This window comes from Scyliorhinus torazame, chromosome 13 (assembly GCF_047496885.1).
Source record: "Scyliorhinus torazame isolate Kashiwa2021f chromosome 13, sScyTor2.1, whole genome shotgun sequence".
In the NCBI taxonomy this organism is placed as follows: domain Eukaryota; kingdom Metazoa; phylum Chordata; class Chondrichthyes; order Carcharhiniformes; family Scyliorhinidae; genus Scyliorhinus; species Scyliorhinus torazame.
The window spans coordinates 30,584,911-30,609,320 of NC_092719.1; the positions used below are offsets into that span (position 1 = coordinate 30,584,911).

General features: G+C 40.8%; 1 protein-coding gene across 1 annotated transcript in view; it reads right to left on the reverse strand.

Moving 5' to 3' along the window:
- Positions 1–1,293, reverse strand: part of LOC140387677 (lectin-like) — a 161,722-nt gene extending 160,429 nt beyond the window's left edge. Inside the window, exon 1 of the mRNA XM_072470871.1 lies at positions 1,145–1,293. Within this exon, the coding sequence (XP_072326972.1) occupies positions 1,145–1,291 (147 nt within the window). The 5' untranslated portion in view covers positions 1,292–1,293. The remainder of the gene's footprint in view (positions 1–1,144) is intronic.
- Positions 1,294–24,410: the final 23,117 nt, after the last annotated feature.

Below are 24,410 nucleotides of genomic sequence, written 5' to 3' on the forward strand. Positions count from 1 at the left end.
ATACATAATTAGGACATTAGACTATAGAATTGGGGAAAAGGTCACAGGCAAACAGGTAACCATTTAACCAAAAGCTTTTTCACACATATACATGGACAGCACAAAATTAATTAAAAACTGCTCTTAATTTAATTAAAGGCCGACAACATTACCTCATGTTGGTAGTATCTATGGCTTCTGCCAAGTAATGTTCATACCACACAAGTGCCAGGCAATGGCCATCTCCAAGAAGCAACAATCTAATCTTATGTCCTTGACCATCACTGAATCCCTTACAGCAGACACATGAAAACATCACCCCCTGGCAGTTCCCTCCAAGACACTCAACATCCTGGCGTGGAAAAAAAGCCGCAGTTAAAGAAGGTAGCTCACCTCCACCTCGTCAGAGGCAATCAGAGAATGAGCAATAAAGGCTGGCCCAGCCTCTGACATCCACATCCCATGAATAAATAACCAGAAAGTAATAATTACTGCAACCGAGCTGAGAATGATTTAAAAGACTATCTGGAAGAATGCAATATCACACGATAATGGTCTAACAGACTCAAGAAACAAATGACTGCGCGATGTGATTATTTTGAACTCAAGTGCGGGTGATTATTGAAGGAGGGCTCCTGATCTAGGGTAACCCCAAAAGGGCTGCGAGTTTTAATTCACTTCAGTCGTTAACGCTGTTGTCTCACAGCACCAGGGGCCCGGGTTCGATTCTGTCTGGGGTGACTGCGTGTATGTAGTGTGCACGTTCTCCCCGTGTCTGCGTGGGTTTCCTCCGGGTGCTCTAGTTTCTTCCCGCACTCCAAAGATGTGCAGGTTAGGTGGGTTGGCCATTTTAAATTGTTCCTTAGTGTCTAGGGATGTGCAGTTCAGGTGAGGTTACAGGGATAAGGCTGGGTGGACGGGGGAGTCAGGGACCAGTTAGAGTGGTCTTTTGGAGGGTCGGCGTAGACTCGATAGGCTGAATGGACTCCTTTTCACTGTTGGGATTCTATGAGTCTCTGATAATGTGGATCATATTACCCAGGTGATGGAGCACACTGAGTGAATTAAAACTGTTCAGGTACAAACAAGAAGATTGGTTCTTTCTGCGTTTAGTCATGTTCAGAAACATCGAGGAACAGATACTTGAATAAACTATGAAGATTACCTCAGCACTTTTCCAATCCATTTTCTGAGAGACAAATGTGAAGCAATGACCAAAATGAACCACACCTTCAGGACACAATCGTTTGTCCACTTGAGGACATTGGTGATTACCATTATTGTGTATCCGTTTCTCCATATCACTTTTCATAAGCAGATTAGCTGCAGATTTAAACAAGCTGTAATAAGCACAACATTCTCAGTTCATTTATCACTCATGGAGCTAGAAATTGACCAGTAGATGGTAAATGAGACCTGCCTAGGGAGTGGGACAGGTCACCTTCCTGCATTAACCCTCTACTCACACACCGAAGGGTCGATTTTGCGCCGACGATCGCGGTCAGTAAGAATGGTGATTCAGGCACAAAGTTTAACAAGAGTCAGTGTCACGTCAACCATGGCCTAGTGCGCGATCAATTCCAGCCCCGCTTGACCCAGAGTCACAACACAAGTAAGACTGGATTTTACTTAAAATACCCAAGTTCCTTGGTTGAGCCAATAAACTGCAGTCACCAGGTTTGTAACTTTAAATCACAAGGAAACTTTTATTATGTACAGTATTATAATTAGAAAATGTAACTATCTACTACCCCTTTGCTAAACCCACTTCCTAACGTACCCCACTCTCTCTACACACGCACACACACATACAGACAAACACAGAGGGGAAAGGGTGGTGGAAAGAGAATATTATTAAAAGGATAAGGATCTCTGAAACACTGGGGTGGTTTCCAGTCAATGTCTTTCTAAAGTTCAGGCTTTCGGTTTGGTACTTCCTCCTTCTGGGCTTGAGATGGTTTTCTCCAGCAAGGTTATCTATCTGTTCTGTAGACGCAGCATCATTTCAGGTTTATAGAAAAGGATGTGCCAGGCACTCACTTCTTTCAGAACAATAGAAAAGTTCTTTCTATTCATCAAGCAGGAAGAGGGAGTGAAAGCATTCCTTTCACTTCCAAGGTCTAAATACTTCTGCTAAGTTCTCTCAGAGGGCATCACACATGAAACAATCACTGACTGCTGTCAGGCAGAACACTGTCCCTGGTCAACCCACCGATTGCCAGTTAACCAGTCCAACTGAGTGCCTCCAAACCTGGGGCGAGATTCTACGACCCCCCGCCGGGTCGGAGAATCGCCGGGGGCTGGCGTGAATCCCGCCCCCGCCGGTTGCCAAATTCTCTGGCACCGGAGATTTGGCGGGGCGGGAATCACGCCGGTTGGCGGGCCCCCCCGGCGATTCTCCGGCCCGGATGGGCCGAAGTCCCGCTGCTAGAATGCCTGTCCCGCCGGCGTGGATTAAACCACCTCTCTTACCAGCGGGCGGGCGGGCTCCAGGGTCCTGGGGGGGTGCGTGGGCCGATCTGGCCCCGGGGGGCCCCTATGGTGGCCTGGCCCGCGATCGGGGCCCACCGATCCGCGGGCGGGCCTGTGCCGTGGGGGCACTCTTTTCCTTCCGCCTTCGCCACGGTCTCCACCATGGTGGAGGCGGAAGAGACTCCCTCCACTGCGCATGCGCGGGGATGCCGTGAGCGGCCGCTAACGCTCCCGCGCATGCGCCGGCTGGCAATGTCATTTCCGCGCCAGCTGGCGGGGCACCAAAGGCCATTCCCGCCAGCTGGCGGGGCGGAAATTAGTCCGGCGCGGGCCTTGCCCCTCAAGGTTAGGGCTCGGCCGCTCAAGGGGCGGAGAATTCCGCACCTTTGGGGCGGCGCGATGCAGGACTGATTTGCGCCGTTTTTGGCACCGGCCGGCGGACATCGCGCCACTTATGGAGAATTACGCCCCAGGTTCCTAAGATCCACTCAGAGCCAAAGAGTCTGGCTTCTCGTTTCCAAAATACAAAACCTGGGAACACACTGTCCTGGCCAGCAGGCTGTTTCAACTGTGACTACTGCTTAACGGCACATTCTAATTATGGGTCCACAGAACAAAAGAATAAAAAGAAAAGAAAATAAATGGGAACAAAGGAAATAAATAGGAAGGAGATGTATTGAGATGTATGCTGAGTTATATAATACTGTGTTCAAACATTTATCAATTTAAGTAGAGCTGTATGCTGAGTTATATACTACTGAGTTCAAACATTTATCAATCTAAGTATAGAGATGTATGCTGAATTATATAATACTGTGTTCAAACATTTATCAATCTAAGTATGGAGATGTATGCTGAATTATATAATACTGTGTTCAAACATTTATCAATCTAAGTATAGAGATGTATGCTGTGTTATATACTACAGTGTTGAAACATTTATCAATCTAAGTATTGAGATTATCATAGATTATCATAGAATTTATCATAGAATTTACAGTGCAGAAGGAGGCCATTCGGCCCATCGAGTCTGCACCGGCTCTTGGAAAGAGCGCCCTACCCAAGGTCAACACCTCCACCCTATCCCCATAACCCAGTAACCCCACCCAACACTAAGAGCAATTTTGGACACTAAGGGCAATTGATCATGGCCAATCCACCTAACCTGCACATCTTTGGACTGTGGGAGGAAACCGGAGCATCCGGAGGATGTATGCTGAGTTATATATTACTGTGTTCAAACATTTAGCAATCTAAGTATGGAGATGTATGCTGAATTATATAATACTGTGTTCAAACATTTATCAATCTAAGTATAGAGATGTATGCTGTGTTATATACTACAGTGTTCAAACATTTATCAATCTAAGTATAGAGATGTATGCTGTGTTATATACTACAGTGTTCAAACATTTATCAATCTAAGTATAGAGATGTATGCTGAGTTATATACTACTGTGTTCAAACATTTATCAATCTAAGTATAGAGATGTATGCTGAGTTATATACTACAGTGTTCAAACATTTATCAATCTAAGTATAGAGATGTATGCTGAGTTATATACTACTGTGTTCAAACATTTATCAATCTAAGTATAGAGATGTATGCTGAGTTATATACTACTGTGTTCAAACATTTATCAATCTAAGTATAGAGATGTATGCTGAATTATATACTCCTGTGTTCAAACATTTATCAATCTAAGTATCGAGATGTATGCTGAGTTATATACTACTGTGTTCAAACATTTATCAATCTAAGTATAGAGATGTATGCTGAGTTATATACTACTGTGTCCAAGCATTTATCAATCTAAGTATTGAGATGTATGCTGAGTTATATACTACTGTGTTCAAACATTTATCAATTTAAGTAGAGATGTATGCTGAGTTATATACTACTGAATTCAATCATTTATCAATCTAAGTATAGAGATGTATGCTGAGTTATATACTACTGTGTTCAAACATTTATCAATCTAAGTATAGAGATGTATGCTGAGTTATATACTACTGTGTTCAAACATTTATCAATCTACGTATAGAGATGTATGCTGAGTTATATACTACTGTGTTCAAACATTTATCAATCTAAGTATAGAGATGTCTGCTGAGTTATACACTACTGTGTTCAAACATTTATCAATCTAAGTATAGAGATGTATGCTGAGTTATATACTACTGTGTTCAAACATTTATCAATCTAAGTATAGAGATGTATGCTGAGTTATATACTACTGTGTTCAAACATTTATCAATCTACGTATAGAGATGTATGCTGAGTTATATACTACTGTGTTCAAACATTTATCAATCTAGGTATAGAGATGTCTGCTGAGTATTATACTACTTTGTTCAAACATTTATCAATCTAAGTATAGAGATGTATGCTGAGTTATATACTACTGTGTTCAAACATTTATCAATCTAAGTATAGAGATGTATGCTGAATTATATAATACTGTGTTCAAACATTTATCAATCTAAGCATAGAGATGTATGCTGAGTTATATACTACTGTGTTCAAACATTTATCAATCTAAGTGTAGAGATGTATGCTGAGTTATATAATACTGTGTTCAAACATTTATCAATCTAAGTATAGAGATGTATGCTGAGTTATATACTACTGTGTTCAAACATTTATCAATCTAAGTATAGAGATGTATGCTGAATTATATAATACTGTGTTCAAACATTTATCAATCTAAGCATAGAGATGTATGCTGAGTTATATACTCCTGTGTTCAAACATTTATCAATCTAAGTATAGAGATGTATGCGGAGTTATATACTACTGTGTTCAAACATTTATCAATCTAAGTATAGAGATGTATGCGGAGTTATATACTACTGTGTTCAAACATTTATCAATCTAAGTATAGAGATGTATGCGGAGTTATATACTACTGTGTTCAAACATTTATCAATCTAAGTGTAGAGATGTATGCTGAGTTATATAATACTGTGTTCAAACATTTATCAATCTAAGTGTAGAGATGTATGCTGAGTTATATACTACTGTGTTCAAACATTTATCAATCTAAGTATAGAGATGTATGTTGAGTTATATAATACTGTGTTCAAACATTTATCAATCTAAGTATAGAGATGTATGCTGAATTATATACTACTGTGTTCAAACATTTATCAATCTAAGTATAGAGATGTATGCTGAATTATATAATACTGTGTTCAAACATTCATCAATCTAAGTGTAGAGATGTATGCTGAGTTATATAATACTGTGTTCAAACATTTATCAATCTAAGTGTAGAGATGTATGCTGAGTTATATAATACTGTGTTCAAACATTTATCAATCTAAGTATAGAGATGTATGTTGAGTTATATAATACTGTGTTCAAACATTTATCAATCTAAGTATAGAGATGTATGCTGAATTATATACTACTGTGTTCAAACATTTATTAATCTAAGTATAGAGATGTATGTTGAGTTATATAATACTGTGTTCAAACATTTATCAATCTAAGTATAGAGATGTATGCTGAATTATATACTACTGTGTTCAAACATTTATCAATCTAAGTATAGAGATGTATGCTGAATTATATAATACTGTGTTCAAACATTTATCAATCTAAGTATAGAGATGTATGTTGAGTTATATAATACTGTGTTCAAACATTTATCAATCTAAGTATAGAGATGTATGCTGAATTATATACTACTGTGTTCAAACATTTATCAATCTAAGTATAGAGATGTATGCTGAATTATATAATACTGTGTTCAAACATTTATCAATCTAAGTATAGAGATGTATGTTGAGTTATATAATACTGTGTTCAAACATTTATCAATCTAAGTATAGAGATGTATGCTGAATTATATACTACTGTGTTCAAACATTTATCAATCTAAGTATCGAGATGTATACTGAGTTATATACTACTGTGTTCAAACATTTGTCAATCTAAGTATAGAGATGTATGCTGAATTATATACTACTGTGTTCAAACATTTATCAATCTAAGTATAGAGATGTAGACTGAGTTATATACTACTGTGTTCAAACATTTATCAATCTAAGTATAGAGATATATGCTGAGTTATATACTGCTGTGTTCAAACATTTATCAATCTAAGTATAGAAATGTATGCTGAGTTATATATTACTGTGTTCAAACATTTATCAATCTAAGTATAGAGATGTATGCTGAGTTATATACTACTGTGTTCAAACATTTATCAATCTAAGTATAGAGATGTATGCTGAATTATATACTACTGTGTTCAAACATTTATCAATCTAAGTATAGAGATGTATGTTGAGTTATATACTACTATGTTCAAACATTTATCAATCTAAGTATAGAGATGTATGCTGAGTTGTATACTACTGTGTTCAAACATTTATCAATCTAAGTATAGAGATGTATGCTGAGTTATATACTACTGTGTTCAAACATTTGTCAATCTAAGTATAGAGATGTATGCTGAGTTATATACTACTGTGTTCAAACATTTATCAATCTAAGTATAGAGATGTATGCTGAGTTATATACTACTGTGTTCAAACATTTATCAATCTAAATATCGAGATGTATGCTGAGTTAGATACTACTGTGTTCAAACATTTATCAATCTAAGTATAGTGATATATGCTGAGTTATATACTACTGTGTTCAAACATTTATCAATCTAAGTATCGAGATGTATGCTGAATTATATAATACTATGTTCAAACATTTATCAATCTAAGTATAGAGATGTATGCTGAGTTATATACTCCTGTGTTCAAACATTTATCAGTCTAAGTACAGATGTATGCTGAGTTATATACTACTGTGTTCAAACATTTATCAATCTAAGTATAGAGATGTATGCTGAGTTTATATAATACTGTGTTCAAACATTTATCAATCTAAGTATTGAGATGTATGCTGAGTTATATACTACTGTGTTCAAACATTTATCAATCTAAGTATAGAGATATATGCTGAGTTATATACTACTGTGTTCAAACATTTATCAATCTAAGTATAGAGATGTATGCTGAGTTATATACTACTGTGTTCAAACATTTATCAATCTAAGTACAGAGATGTATGCTGAGTTATATACTACTGTGTTCAAACATTTATCAATCTAAGTATAGAGATGTATGCTGAGTTATATAATACTGTGTTCAAACATTTATCAATCTAAGTATAGAGATGTATGCTGAGTTATATACTACTGTGTTCAAACATTTATCAATCTAAGTATAGAGATGTATGCTGAATTATATACTCCTGTGTTCAAACATTTATCAATCTAAGTATCGAGATGTATGCTGAGTTATATACTACTGTGTTCAAACATTTATCAATCTAAGTATAGAGATGTATGCTGAGTTATATACTACTGTGTCCAAGCATTTATCAATCTAAGTATTGAGATGTATGCTGAGTTATATACTACTGTGTTCAAACATTTATCAATTTAAGTAGAGATGTATGCTGAGTTATATACTACTGAATTCAATCATTTATCAATCTAAGTATAGAGATGTATGCTGAGTTATATACTACTGTGTTCAAACATTTATCAATCTAAGTATAGAGATGTATGCTGAGTTATATACTACTGTGTTCAAACATTTATCAATCTACGTATAGAGATGTATGCTGAGTTATATACTACTGTGTTCAAACATTTATCAATCTAAGTATAGAGATGTCTGCTGAGTTATACACTACTGTGTTCAAACATTTATCAATCTAAGTATAGAGATGTATGCTGAGTTATATACTACTGTGTTCAAACATTTATCAATCTAAGTATAGAGATGTATGCTGAGTTATATACTACTGTGTTCAAACATTTATCAATCTACGTATAGAGATGTATGCTGAGTTATATACTACTGTGTTCAAACATTTATCAATCTAGGTATAGAGATGTCTGCTGAGTATTATACTACTTTGTTCAAACATTTATCAATCTAAGTATAGAGATGTATGCTGAGTTATATACTACTGTGTTCAAACATTTATCAATCTAAGTATAGAGATGTATGCTGAATTATATAATACTGTGTTCAAACATTTATCAATCTAAGCATAGAGATGTATGCTGAGTTATATACTACTGTGTTCAAACATTTATCAATCTAAGTGTAGAGATGTATGCTGAGTTATATAATACTGTGTTCAAACATTTATCAATCTAAGTATAGAGATGTATGCTGAGTTATATACTACTGTGTTCAAACATTTATCAATCTAAGTATAGAGATGTATGCTGAATTATATAATACTGTGTTCAAACATTTATCAATCTAAGCATAGAGATGTATGCTGAGTTATATACTCCTGTGTTCAAACATTTATCAATCTAAGTATAGAGATGTATGCGGAGTTATATACTACTGTGTTCAAACATTTATCAATCTAAGTATAGAGATGTATGCGGAGTTATATACTACTGTGTTCAAACATTTATCAATCTAAGTATAGAGATGTATGCGGAGTTATATACTACTGTGTTCAAACATTTATCAATCTAAGTGTAGAGATGTATGCTGAGTTATATAATACTGTGTTCAAACATTTATCAATCTAAGTGTAGAGATGTATGCTGAGTTATATACTACTGTGTTCAAACATTTATCAATCTAAGTATAGAGATGTATGTTGAGTTATATAATACTGTGTTCAAACATTTATCAATCTAAGTATAGAGATGTATGCTGAATTATAGACTACTGTGTTCAAACATTTATCAATCTAAGTATAGAGATGTATGCTGAATTATATAATACTGTGTTCAAACATTCATCAATCTAAGTGTAGAGATGTATGCTGAGTTATATAATACTGTGTTCAAACATTTATCAATCTAAGTGTAGAGATGTATGCTGAGTTATATAATACTGTGTTCAAACATTTATCAATCTAAGTATAGAGATGTATGTTGAGTTATATAATACTGTGTTCAAACATTTATCAATCTAAGTATAGAGATGTATGCTGAATTATATACTACTGTGTTCAAACATTTATTAATCTAAGTATAGAGATGTATTTTGAGTTATATAATACTGTGTTCAAACATTTATCAATCTAAGTATAGAGATGTATGCTGAATTATATACTACTGTGTTCAAACATTTATCAATCTAAGTATAGAGATGTATGCTGAATTATATAATACTGTGTTCAAACATTTATCAATCTAAGTATAGAGATGTATGTTGAGTTATATAATACTGTGTTCAAACATTTATCAATCTAAGTATAGAGATGTATGCTGAATTATATACTACTGTGTTCAAACATTTATCAATCTAAGTATAGAGATGTATGCTGAATTATATAATACTGTGTTCAAACATTTATCAATCTAAGTATAGAGATGTATGTTGAGTTATATAATACTGTGTTCAAACATTTATCAATCTAAGTATAGAGATGTATGCTGAATTATATACTACTGTGTTCAAACATTTATCAATCTAAGTATCGAGATGTATACTGAGTTATATACTACTGTGTTCAAACATTTGTCAATCTAAGTATAGAGATGTATGCTGAATTATATACTACTGTGTTCAAACATTTATCAATCTAAGTATAGAGATGTAGACTGAGTTATATACTACTGTGTTCAAACATTTATCAATCTAAGTATAGAGATATATGCTGAGTTATATACTGCTGTGTTCAAACATTTATCAATCTAAGTATAGAAATGTATGCTGAGTTATATATTACTGTGTTCAAACATTTATCAATCTAAGTATAGAGATGTATGCTGAGTTATATACTACTGTGTTCAAACATTTATCAATCTAAGTATAGAGATGTATGCTGAATTATATACTACTGTGTTCAAACATTTATCAATCTAAGTATAGAGATGTATGTTGAGTTATATACTACTATGTTCAAACATTTATCAATCTAAGTATAGAGATGTATGCTGAGTTGTATACTACTGTGTTCAAACATTTATCAATCTAAGTATAGAGATGTATGCTGAGTTATATACTACTGTGTTCAAACATTTGTCAATCTAAGTATAGAGATGTATGCTGAGTTATATACTACTGTGTTCAAACATTTATCAATCTAAGTATAGAGATGTATGCTGAGTTATATACTACTGTGTTCAAACATTTATCAATCTAAATATCGAGATGTATGCTGAGTTAGATACTACTGTGTTCAAACATTTATCAATCTAAGTATAGTGATATATGCTGAGTTATATACTACTGTGTTCAAACATTTATCAATCTAAGTATCGAGATGTATGCTGAATTATATAATACTATGTTCAAACATTTATCAATCTAAGTATCGAGATGTATGCTGAGTTATATACTCCTGTGTTCAAACATTTATCAGTCTAAGTACAGATGTATGCTGAGTTATATACTACTGTGTTCAAACATTTATCAATCTAAGTATAGAGATGTATGCTGAGTTTATATAATACTGTGTTCAAACATTTATCAATCTAAGTATTGAGATGTATGCTGAGTTATATACTACTGTGTTCAAACATTTATCAATCTAAGTATAGAGATATATGCTGAGTTATATACTACTGTGTTCAAACATTTATCAATCTAAGTATAGAGATGTATGCTGAGTTATATACTACTGTGTTCAAACATTTATCAATCTAAGTACAGAGATGTATGCTGAGTTATATACTACTGTGTTCAAACATTTATCAATCTAAGTATAGAGATGTATGCTGAGTTATATAATACTGTGTTCAAACATTTATCAATCTAAGTATAGAGATGTATGCTGAGTTATATACTACTGTGTTCAAACATTTATCAATCTAAGTATGGAGATGTATGCTGAGTTATATAATACTGTGTTCAAACATTTATCAATCTAAGTATTGAGATGTATGCTGAGTTATATAATACTGTGTTCAAACATTTATCAATTTAAGTAGAGCTGTATGCTGAGTTATATACTACTGAGTTCAAACATTTATCAATCTAAGTATAGAGATGTATGCTGAGTTATATACTACTGTGTTCAAACATTTATCAATCTAAGTATAGAGATGTATGCTGAGTTATATATTACTGTGTTCAAACATTTATCAATCTAAGTATAGAGATGTATGCTGAATTATATAATAATGTGTTCAAACATTTATCAATCTAAGTATGGAGATGTATGCTGAATTATATAATACTGTGTTCAAACATTTATCAATCTAAGTATAGAGATGTATGCTGTGTTATATACTACAGTGTTGAAACATTTATCAATCTAAGTATTGAGATTATCATAGATTATCATAGAATTTATCATAGAATTTACAGTGCAGAAGGAGGCCATTCGGCCCATCGAGTCTGCACCGGCTCTTGGAAAGAGCGCCCTACCCAAGGTCAACACCTCCACCCTATCCCCATAACCCAGTAACCCCACCCAACACTAAGAGCAATTTTGGACACTAAGGGCAATTGATCATGGCCAATCCACCTAACCTGCACATCTTTGGACTGTGGGAGGAAACCGGAGCATCCGGAGGATGTATGCTGAGTTATATATTACTGTGTTCAAACATTTAGCAATCTAAGTATGGAGATGTATGCTGAATTATATAATACTGTGTTCAAACATTTATCAATCTAAGTATAGAGATGTATGCTGTGTTATATACTACAGTGTTCAAACATTTATCAATCTAAGTATAGAGATGTATGCTGTGTTATATACTACAGTGTTCAAACATTTATCAATCTAAGTATAGAGATGTATGCTGAGTTATATACTACTGTGTTCAAACATTTATCAATCTAAGTATAGAGATGTATGCTGAGTTATATACTACAGTGTTCAAACATTTATCAATCTAAGTATAGAGATGTATGCTGAGTTATATACTACTGTGTTCAAACATTTATCAATCTAAGTATAGAGATGTATGCTGAGTTATATACCACTGTGTTCAAACATTTATCAATCTAAGCATAGAGATGTATGCTGAGATATATACTATTGTGTTCAAACATTTATCAATCTAAGTATAGAGATGTATGCTGAGTTATATACTACTGTGTTCAAACATTTATCAATCTCAGTATAGAGATGTATGCTGAATTATATACTACTGAGCCTTACTTACTTTAATCTGACAGTTTTTCCTCTATGTCCCTTTTTATCAATGGTCTCCTGATGGGGACTGTTTCCAAATGTCAGTGAATGGGGACACATTCACACTGATTACTTGCAACCAATCGTATTGTGGCTTCGAATTGAAATTCCAACAGGTTCTGTGTATCAGCTGAAATTGGGCTGGGTTTTAGCTCAAACGCTCTGGTCACGATTTTGCATCAGCATTCATCACGAGTGCAAACAACAATGTGGGTGGAAAATATCCTGAGACTGAAAAAAAGGAGATTCTCGCCGGTAAGATTGAGGTTCATATTTTCCGCGACCTGTTCCAGTGACGTGCTCAGCTTCCTGCCCAGGAATCATGGAATGCCTACAGTACAAAAGGAGGCCATTCCGCCCATTGAGTCTGCACTGGCCCTCCTACCTAGGCTCAATCCCCCCATCCTATCCCTGCAATCCTACCTAACTTGCTGGGCAATATTAGCATGGCCAATGCAGCTAATCTGCACAACTTCACATTGTGGGAGGAAACTGGAGCATCCGGAGGAAACCCACGCAGACACGGAGAGAAAGTGCAAACTCCACACAGACAGTTACTCGAGGTTGGTTCAAAACCGGGTTCCTGGCACTGTGAGGCAGCAGTGCTAACCACTATGCCACCTTGCCTCCCATAAATATCAGTTTTCTAACTTAATAGATGGGTTCAGTTCTATGTTTTTCCTCAATTTTAGAGTACCCAATTATTTATTTTTCCAATTAAGGGGCAACTTAGCGATGCCAATCTACCTACCCTGCATATCTTTGGTTTGTGGGGGTGAGACCCACGCAGACACGGGGAGAACTGTGCAAACTCCTCATGGGCAGTGACCCGGGGCCAGGATCGAACCCGGGCCCTTGGCGCCGTGAGGCAGCAGTGCTAACCAGTGCTCCAGCGTACCGTCTGGGAGGGTTGGGAACCTCATTTCAATACAGTAACATCTGATTAGAAGGCAGTCCCATCATCACTGCCTCCTCCGATTGTATATCTGAACCAGTTTACAACAGGTTTTCAAAAACGTGAACCTGACAACCTCAGCTCACAGGTGGAGCTTGGCAGTGAGTGGGAAGGTCGCCAATATCTACCAGCTAGTCCACGGGAGAGAGAGCATCAGAGAGCCTGTTGGGAGGGGGAGGTGTCGGAGGAACCCGGATTAAAGGATGGTGGATTCGGGAGGTTTGCTTGTAGGTCCGGGTGGGCATTGGGTGTAGGTCCGCAGGTGTTAAGTGCGGGGCTGAGGGGAGAGGGCTTATTTATGGGTCTGAGGGGCGTTTCTTGTGGGTTTTGGGGATTTATTCCGATGGGAGGGGCGTCCATCAAGTCTGCACCAGCCCCTTGAAAGAGCACCCTACCTAAGCCCACATCTCCCACCTTATCTCCGGAACCCAACCTAACCTTTTGGACACTAAGGGCAATTTAGCATGGCCATTCCACCTACCCTGCACATCTTTGGACTGTGGGAGGAAACCGGAGCAATCCCACGCAGACATGGGGAGAAACTGCAAACTCCACACAGACAGTCTTACTTCCCTTGACCTGAAGATCAGGAACCCAATCCTGTTCCCACTAAACGTCCGCTCCATGCACTTTGCTGGAAGTTGCACTGGATGGTGACCAGGATCAGGGAGCTGTGCTGATTTGATTTTGTTTGAAAGCAGCGACACTCAGACCAGTTCTAACACTCTCACCCCTGTCCATGGATGAACCAGTGAGCTTCATTGTCTGTGGGGTCCAATGTCACAGCTCATTACCCTCAGTGTTTCATGGAGAATAGTGTGTCAGATTACAGGGAGATATTTGGTAGAACTAATACATAATTAGGACATTAGACTATAGAATTGGGGAAAAGGTCACAGGCAAACAGGTAACCATTTAACCAAAAGCTTTTTCACACATATACATGGACAGCACAAAATTAATTAAAAACTGCTCTTAATTTAATTAAAGGCCGACAACATTACCTCATGTTGGTAGTATCTATGGCTTCTGCCAAGTAATGTTCATACCACACAAGTGCCAGGCAATGGCCATCTCCAAGAAGCAACAATCTAATCTTATGTCCTTGACCATCACTGAATCCCTTACAGCAGACACATGAAAACATCACCCCCTGGCAGTTCCCTCCAAGACACTCAACATCCTGGCGTGGAAAAAAAGCCGCAGTTAAAGAAGGTAGCTCACCTCCACCTCGTCAGAGGCAATCAGAGAATGAGCAATAAAGGCTGGCCCAGCCTCTGACATCCACATCCCATGAATAAATAACCAGAAAGTAATAATTACTGCAACCGAGCTGAGAATGATTTAAAAGACTATCTGGAAGAATGCAATATCACACGATAATGGTCTAACAGACTCAAGAAACAAATGACTGCGCGATGTGATTATTTTGAACTCAAGTGCGGGTGATTATTGAAGGAGGGCTCCTGATCTAGGGTAACCCCAAAAGGGCTGCGAGTTTTAATTCACTTCAGTCGTTAACGCTGTTGTCTCACAGCACCAGGGGCCCGGGTTCGATTCTGTCTGGGGTGACTGCGTGTATGTAGTGTGCACGTTCTCCCCGTGTCTGCGTGGGTTTCCTCCGGGTGCTCTAGTTTCTTCCCGCACTCCAAAGATGTGCAGGTTAGGTGGGTTGGCCATTTTAAATTGTTCCTTAGTGTCTAGGGATGTGCAGTTCAGGTGAGGTTACAGGGATAAGGCTGGGTGGACGGGGGAGTCAGGGACCAGTTAGAGTGGTCTTTTGGAGGGTCGGCGTAGACTCGATAGGCTGAATGGACTCCTTTTCACTGTTGGGATTCTATGAGTCTCTGATAATGTGGATCATATTACCCAGGTGATGGAGCACACTGAGTGAATTAAAACTGTTCAGGTACAAACAAGAAGATTGGTTCTTTCTGCGTTTAGTCATGTTCAGAAACATCGAGGAACAGATACTTGAATAAATTATGAAGATTACCTCAGCACTTTTCCAATCCATTTTCTGAGAGACAAATGTGAAGCAATGACCAAAATGAACCACACCTTCAGGACACAATCGTTTGTCCACTTGAGGACATTGGTGATTATCATTATTGTGTATCCGTTTCTCCATATCACTTTTCATAAGCAGATTAGCTGCAGATTTAAACAAGCTGTAATAAGCACAACATTCTCAGTTCATTTATCACTCATGGAGCTAGAAATTGACCAGTAGATGGTAAATGAGACCTGCCTAGGGAGTGGGACAGGTCACCTTCCTGCATTAACCCTCTACTCACACACCGAAGGGTCGATTTTGCGCCGACGATCGCGGTCAGTAAGAATGGTGATTCAGGCACAAAGTTTAACAAGAGTCAGTGTCACGTCAACCATGGCCTAGTGCGCGATCAATTCCAGCCCCGCTTGACCCAGAGTCACAACACAAGTAAGACTGGATTTTACTTAAAATACCCAAGTTCCTTGGTTGAGCCAATAAACTGCAGTCACCAGGTTTGTAACTTTAAATCACAAGTAAACTTTTATTATGTACAGTATTATAATTAGAAAATGTAACTATCTACTACCCCTTTGCTAAACCCACTTCCTAACGTACCCCACTCTCTCTACACACGCACACACACATACAGACAAACACAGAGGGGAAAGGGTGGTGGAAAGAGAATATTATTAAAAGGATAAGGATCTCTGAAACACTGGGGTGGTTTCCAGTCAATGTCTTTCTAAAGTTCAGGCTTTCGGTTTGGTACTTCCTCCTTCTGGGCTTGAGATGGTTTTCTCCAGCAAGGTTATCTATCTGTTCTGTAGACGCAGCATCATTTCAGGTTTATAGAAAAGGATGTGCCAGGCACTCACTTCTTTCAGAACAATAGAAAAGTTTGTTCTATTCATCAAGCAGGAAGAGGGAGTGAAAGCATTCCTTTCACTTCCAATGTCTAAATACTTCTGCTAAGTTCTCTCAGAGGGCATCACACATGAAACAATCACTGACTGCTGTCAGGCAGAACACTGTCCCTGGTCAACCCACCGATTGCCAGTTAACCAGTCCAACTGAGTGCCTCCAAACCTGGGGCGAGATTCTACGACCCCCCGCCGGGTCGGAGAATCGCCGGGGGCTGGCGTGAATCCCGCCCTCGCCGGTTGCCAAATTCTCTGGCACCGGAGATTTGGCGGGGGCGGGAATCACGCCGGTTGGCGGGCCCCCCCGGCGATTCTCCGGCCCGGATGGGCCGAAGTCCCGCTGCTAGAATGCCTGTCCCGCCGGCGTGGATTAAACCACCTCTCTTACCAGCGGGCGGGCGGGCTCCAGGGTCCTGGGGGGGTGCGTGGGCCGATCTGCCCCGGGGGGCCCCTATGGTGGCCTGGCCCGCGATCGGGGCCCACCGATCCGCGGGCGGGCCTGTGCCGTGGGGGCACTCTTTTCCTTCCGCCTTCGCCACGGTCTCCACCATGGTGGAGGCGGAAGAGACTCCCTCCACTGCGCATGCGCGGGGATGCCGTGAGCGGCCGCTAACGCTCCCGCGCATGCGCCGGCTGGCAATGTCATTTCCGCGCCAGCTGGCGGGGCACCAAAGGCCTTTCCCGCCAGCTGGCGGGGCGGAAATTAGTCCGGCGGGGGCCTTGCCCCTCAAGGTTAGGGCTCGGCCGCTCAAGGGGCGGAGAATTCCGCACCTTTGGGGCGGCGCGATGCAGGACTGATTTGCGCCGTTTTTGGCACCGGCCGGCGGACATCGCGCCACTTATGGAGAATTACGCCCCAGGTTCCTAAGATCCACTCAGAGCCAAAGAGTCTGGCTTCTCGTTTCCAAAATACAAAACCTGGGAACACAGTGTCCTGGCCAGCAGGCTGTTTCAACTGTGGCTACTGCTTAACGGCACATTCTAATTATGGGTCCACAGACCAAAAGAATAAAAAGAAAAGAAAAGAAATGGGAACAAAGGAAATAAATAGGAAGGAGTCTTGCATACCTTCCCCCTTAGAGGGATGAAATGACATTGCAAAGACACTTCATGACAAGGCATATGACACAAACCACTAAACACATATCCATTGGTCCTTCCTTACCCACTACATAAGTTCCACAATCTTACATCTGCCACTTATTAACACTGAAGCTCGTGACAATGCATCTACAATAATATTGTCCTTCTCAGGATATGCACAATTTTACATAAAACGGTTGCAACAATAAACTCCAATAGAACAATCTTGAATTCCGAGTTTTAAATTTTTCCACAAACAAAAGTAGATTATGGTCAGTATAGATTAGGTTTCACTTATTATCATACCGAATATAAACTTCAAAATGCTGCTAGGGTAGTAACAGTCCTATAAAACATTTTTTTTGAGGATCCAATTATTATTATTATTTTTTCTGTCTGATTAAAGGACAATTTAGCGTGGGCAATCTACCTACCTGATGCACGATCAATGACCACTAAAACGAGGTTGTAGTACAACTGAAGGCTTTAATAAGCTAGATGTTTCCCCAGCAGCTCAGGTACAGAATGAGGGCTGCTGGGACGGCACGGGTTCTTATACCCCGCCTATCAGGGCGGAGCTATTATGCACTCTAGCCAATGGCAAGCATATAGGTTCTACCAATGGTACTTCAGCCTCTCAGGTACCGTAATACCAATAATACCACACTACCCTGCACATCTTTGAGTTGTGGGTTGAGACCCACAAGACACGGGGAGAATGGGCAAACTCCACACGGACAGTGACCCGGGGCTGGGATCGAACCCAGGTCCTCAGTACCGTGAGGGAGCAGTGCTAACCACTGCACCACAGTGGCGCCCCTGGGTTAGTAGCAAGGCTCATCTGTTCTGATGATGTCACTGTCCATACTGGTGCTTTTGAAATGCCTTCCTGTTTCCTCAACGGTGAATTTCACTCTGCCTGGGGTGACATGGCCTTCGACTGTTCCATTTCCCACACTCCCACTCTCAACCCTTCCACTTCCTCCCAATACCATGATAGAGATTCCCCTGTCCTCACCTTCCACCTCATTGACCTCCACATTGTACATACCATGTTCTGACATTTCCAACACATCCAACATGATGCCACCACCAAAGATTTTTTTTCTTTCCAACCCCTTTGAACATTTTGAAGGAATTGCTTCCTCTGCAATATCCTGGTTTAATCCTAAAACACCCCTGTCCCCCATTCACCCTTCCCCATGTGAACAGACAAATTGCAACAGTTTCTATTACCATTTTTCCACTGCCTAGGGCACTAAATACTTCTTCTGGGTTAATGGTGTTGTGGAGGGTTTATCTCGGATGTGAGATGGAAGCCAGGATGCAGCATTGGGAAGGATAAGGAAGGTGCAAAAAGGATTGGGAGAAGCAGAAACCACCACAGTAAGAAATGGCAAGAGAGTCAGTGGGATCAGAGCGAGAGGTAAAGCAATACAGCCTAAATTAAATTTACAGTCCATGTGTGTAAAATACAAACCGGTTAAAGGTGAGCTGCAGATGGAGATATCACAGACATGCAAAATAAATAAAGCAGCAGGACTGAATATTAAATATTCTTCACGGTAAGATGTTCAGGAAAGATATTGAATGAAACAATGGGGGAGCTGGTGGCTGTAATTATGTTGTGATCGCTATAGCCTAGTTGCTCTTCGACACCTAATTCTCCTTCTTGCTCTGCTTCACTTCCATTACTCGTGTTTACTTTCTTATTAAAATGTAAAAATATTGGATAAGGAAGGAGACTTGTAAACATGATAAAAACACCATCCCCATTAACTCTTTCACTACTTGTTCTTGACAGTTAATTTGATCATCTTTGTTCTACGGATTGCACTTATTTCACAGATAGTCCCTTCTTTCTCACATTAGTCTTTCAGACACACTTTCACCTTCCCGATCTGTCTATCTCTTCACCAAATACCGTGTGGCTGGAGTAGTAACGATGGAGCGGATAGAGAGGAAAGTTCCCTCTTGTGGGGACGAGGAGAACTCAAGGTGGTCAATATCAGACAGTCACCAAGATTGCCAGGAGGGAGTTCAGGTGATACATCTTCACCCAAAGAATGAGAAAGTGGAACTCACTACCACAGGGAGTGGCTGAAGAAAATAACAGAAGCATTTAAGGGTGAGCAAAATGAGCATGAGAGAGGAGACTAGAGCGTTACTGTGGTAACGCAACCCCTTTATGGGGGTGTGTGCTCACGGTCATCGTGACCAGCCAATCGTGCGGGAGCATGTAAACCCAGACCAATGGAGGGAAAGCATGGGGCCCTGGGAACAGTGGCCTGTGCAGTGTGGACCCCGGAGCCAGAGAATTCAACCATGTCCTCATTGCTCTGTAACTGTACATAATTGTCTTCGCCTATTGTTAATAAAACCCCCTTGCTGTTACTGCAAGTCTCCTGTGTATTGTCTCGAATTACCACATTGGAGAGGAGTGTAAACTGATCATTTGTTAAGCCGCAGAAGATCAGGATTCATGGGGGCAGGAAAGAGGAAGCCTCAAAAAAAAAGTTGTGAACCATCAATGGTAGCAGCATAAGAGTGAGTGAATATAACAATGATTGGGAAATTGGACCCTTTCGACCAGTGGTCGAAGACTGGTGTCATTACATCGAACAGCTCCGTTACTTTTCACAAAGAGAAGATGATACCATTGACTATTTGTGAGCCTCAAACTTACAATCAGATAAGAAACTTTTAGACTTTGTAGGCTCCGGACACCAAAACCTTTGCCTAGTTGGTGGCACTGGTCAAGGAATATTTTAACCCCAGGCCCTCGATCATCCTATAGTGGTACAAATGTAGCTCTGCTGTAAGGGACACAGGAAAGTCCATCTGTGCCTTCGTTGCCAAGCTCTGCTAAATGGCGACTAGGGGCTTTTCACAGTAACTTCATTGAAACCTACTCGTGACAATAAGTGATTTTCATTTCATTTCATTCATTGTGAGTTTGGTTCAGTACTCAGTGATATGCTGCGTGACCGTTTAGTGTGCGGAATTAATATGCGGAGCAGCCGGAAAAAACTCCTGTCTGAAACAAAAATCACATTTGACAAAGCGATCGAGGTAGCTCAGATGACTGAGTGCACTGAAAACAGTGGATCTGAGCTCCCTATCATGCCAAAAGGGGAAGCAAACCCCGGCAGTATGACCGTGAGACACACAGAAAAGTCGACAGGCAGAGAAGAGAACCCAGCCCCAGTCCTCGGTACTGGAATCCACAGTCAGTGAATCGGGAAGAAAACAGGTCGTCAGCCCAAGACAGAAGTGGATTGTTACCAATGTGGGAGAGATCACCCCCAAGAAGCATGTCATTGTCACGAGTTTGCCTGTTTTCACTGCGATTGGAAAGGTCGTAACCAAGTGCGCTGCGACGCTGGGCAGAACGCGGCAATTAAAACAATTGGCAGCAGCAGAAAATCACAACACCACTGAACCAAGTGGAGAACAATTCCGATAAGGAGCACAACGTGTACTGACTAAGTGTCATCAAAGTGATTGAGACAGCCCCGACCGAGATAATCCTGTGAGCGAATGGAAGACCTCTGAAGATGGAGGTTGACACTGGGGCAACGATCACGGTTGTGGGAAGCAGACTTTCGACTACATTTCGAGAAGAGGTTCAGACCCTGAATTTGTGCAGCACGATGGCCAGGTTTCCGGCCTATACGGGGGAAACCCTGAAAATCTTGGGGACCACCAGTACGCCAGTGGCTCACAAGGAACAAGAGGCCCAGCTGCCTTTGGTCATGAATGTGGGGCATAGATCTCAGCCCATGGGACAGGACTGGCTGCACCAAATTAAATTAAACTGGCTGGAGATCTTTAATATTTTAAGCAGTGTTTTCCAGGATGTCCTGTGTAGATACGAGGATGTGTTTCACAATGAGTTAGGCCAGATAAAGGGAGTGAAGGCCAACATTTATGCTGATGCAGACTCAACGGCAACATTTTTCATGGTAAGTGCAGTCCCTCATCCCTACATCAAAAGGTGGAAGCTGAGCTCAAACGGTTGGAGGAATGGGGAATTATTAAACCTGTACAATTTTTCAAATGCGCATCCCCCATAGTCCCCATATTCCAATACACTATGCTACCTTTAGGCATTTCCTGGACTTGTGCTATATTTCAGTGCACCATGGAGTACCAGGCCGGGATTCTCCCTTCCGGGCACTAAGTCCCCACGCCAGCGGGAAAACCGGCGCCAACGATTCCGCCGTCATCGGGCCCCCAAGGTGAGGAATTCTCACCTGTCTCGGGGGCTAGGTGGACGCCAGAGGGGCTGGCGCCGTTCCTGCTGGCGCGGAAGGGACGGCGTGATCTCGCCATGGCTGAGCCCTCCAGAGGCCTGGCGCGGAAGGAAGAAGTGCCCCCACGGAACAGGCCCGCCTGCAGATCGGTGGGCCCCGATCATGGGCCAGGCCACCATGGGGCCCCCCCCCGCCCCCGGGGTCGGCTTCCCCCAGCTCCCCTCCCCATCCCCCCACCCCGAGGACCGCCCCCCCGACTTACTTGCCAGGTCCCGCCGTGTGGGACCATACCTAACCCACGCCGGCGGGACTGTCCAAAAACGGCCAGAAAATGGCGCCGGAGAATACGGCAGCCGGCGTCCTGGCGGCGAGGCGGGAATCGTACGCCCCTCGGGGATTTTCCAACCCGGTGGGGGGGTCGGAGAATCCCGCCCCCTATTTCAGAGTGTTCCAATAGTGGTGGTCGACCTAGATTATGTCCTTATAATTGGAACAATAGATGTAGAACACATGTCAAGCTTGGAAGACGTACTAAAGAGATTCAGAGATGTGGGAGTCCACATTAAACATGAAGATTGTACATTCCAGGTGACAGACATCATGTGCTTGGGGTTAAGAGTGCATACCACAGGTCTACACCCTTTCCCATAGAAATTTAGAGTCATAAGAGAGGTCCCAGCACACAGGAGCATAGCGGAATTAAAGTCTTTCCTGGGGGTGGTGAATATGATGGCACTTTCACCCCCAGCCTGGCCACAACACTGCCCCTTTACTTGAGAAAACAGCAGTGATGGAACTGGAAGGAGCAACAAGAGCAAGCCTTTCACCTTGAATCTTCTAATTCATGTTTACCCCAGAAAACCACTCATTCTAACTTGTGACGCATCGCCATAAGGGATGAGGGTGATTCTGTCCCATAAAATAGCAGATGGATCAGAAAGGCCTTTTGCCTCCGGGATTTTTGCTTGCCTTCTGAGAGAATATGCCCAAGGACGTACTTACTGTCATCAATGGCGTTAAAAGTTTCCACCAATACGTCTACGCGACGCTTTGCATTAATAACCAACCACAAACCATTGTTGGGACTCCGAAGAGAAGATGAGCCTCTGCCAGGGGCAACAATGGGGTTTGCTACAACTACACTTTCAAACACAGGCCAGGCACCTAAACTTCCAATGCAGATGCATTGAGTCGACTCCCCTTGTCAAAGCCTGATGACACTGTCAGTATCCCATGTAATCATCTTGGTGCTGAACTTCCTTGACACCTTGCTGGTACAATCAGGGCACGAACAAAACTGGACTGTGATATTATCATAACTATCAGCATTACAAGGGTTAATGAAGTGTCAAGACTAGCCATTGGAGGGAGCTCCAGATACAACTTTAAAAAGCAATGATGCTGGACCTTGGGGGAGGAGTGAATGCAGGAGACAGCTAGAGAAGGTTAGATTATAGTTATGCCAGTAGTGAGGTTAGCAGTAGATGAGTGTAGTTAGAGGTTATTGATTAATTCTGTATTCTAAAGGATTAAGTGTCGAACCCCAGTTTGGTAGTGTAAATAAAATCATAGCTTTGTTTGAGTAAAAGCTATATTGTGGTCTTTGTGGAATACGACTCCAACCATCCTAAACAAGGAACACAAAGAACACCACATGGACCAAGTGAGATCCTGTCCCTGTCTTGTGTGTGGTAAATGTAGATGGCAGGTGGCTTTGTGGCACAATGTACAGCACATTGGACTTCTAGCTAATGGTAAATGTGGATAGCAGGTAGCTTTGTGGCACAATGTACAGCACATTCGACTTCTAGTTAATGGTAAATGTGGATGGCAGGTGGCCTTGTGGTACAATATACAGCGCATTCGACTTCTAGTTAATGATAAATGTGGATAGCAGGTGGCTTTGTGGTACAATGTATAGCGCATTCGACTTCTAGTTAATGGTAAATGTGGATAGCAGGTGGCTTTGTGGTACAATGTACAGCGCATTCGACTTCTAGTTAATGGTAAATGTGGATAGCAGGTGGCTTTGTGGTACAATGTATAGCGCATTCGACTTCTAGTTAATGGTAAATGTGGATAGCAGGTGGCTTTGTGGTACAATGTATAGCGCATTCGACTTCTAGTTAATGGTAAATGTGGATGGCAGGTGGCTTTGTGGTACAATGTACAGCACATTGGACTTCTAGTTAATGGAAATGAGGATGGCAGGTGGCCTTGTGGTACAATATACAGCGCATTCGACTTCTAGTTAATGGTAAATGTGGATGGCAGGTGGCTTTGTGGTACAATGTATAGCGCATTCGACTTCGAGTTAATGGTAAATGTGGATGGCAGGTGGCTTTGTGGTACAATGTACAGCGCATTCGACTTCTAGTTAATGGTAAATGTGGATAGCAGGTGGCTTTGTGGTACAATGTATAGCGCATTCGACTTCGAGTTAATGGTAAATGTGGATGGTAGGTGGCTTTGTGGTACAATATACAGCGCATTCGACTTCTAGTTAATGGTAAATGTGGATAGCAGGTGGCCTTGTGGTACAATGTACAGCACATTGGACTTCTAGTTAATGGAAATGAGGATGGCAGGTGGCTTTGTGGTACAATGT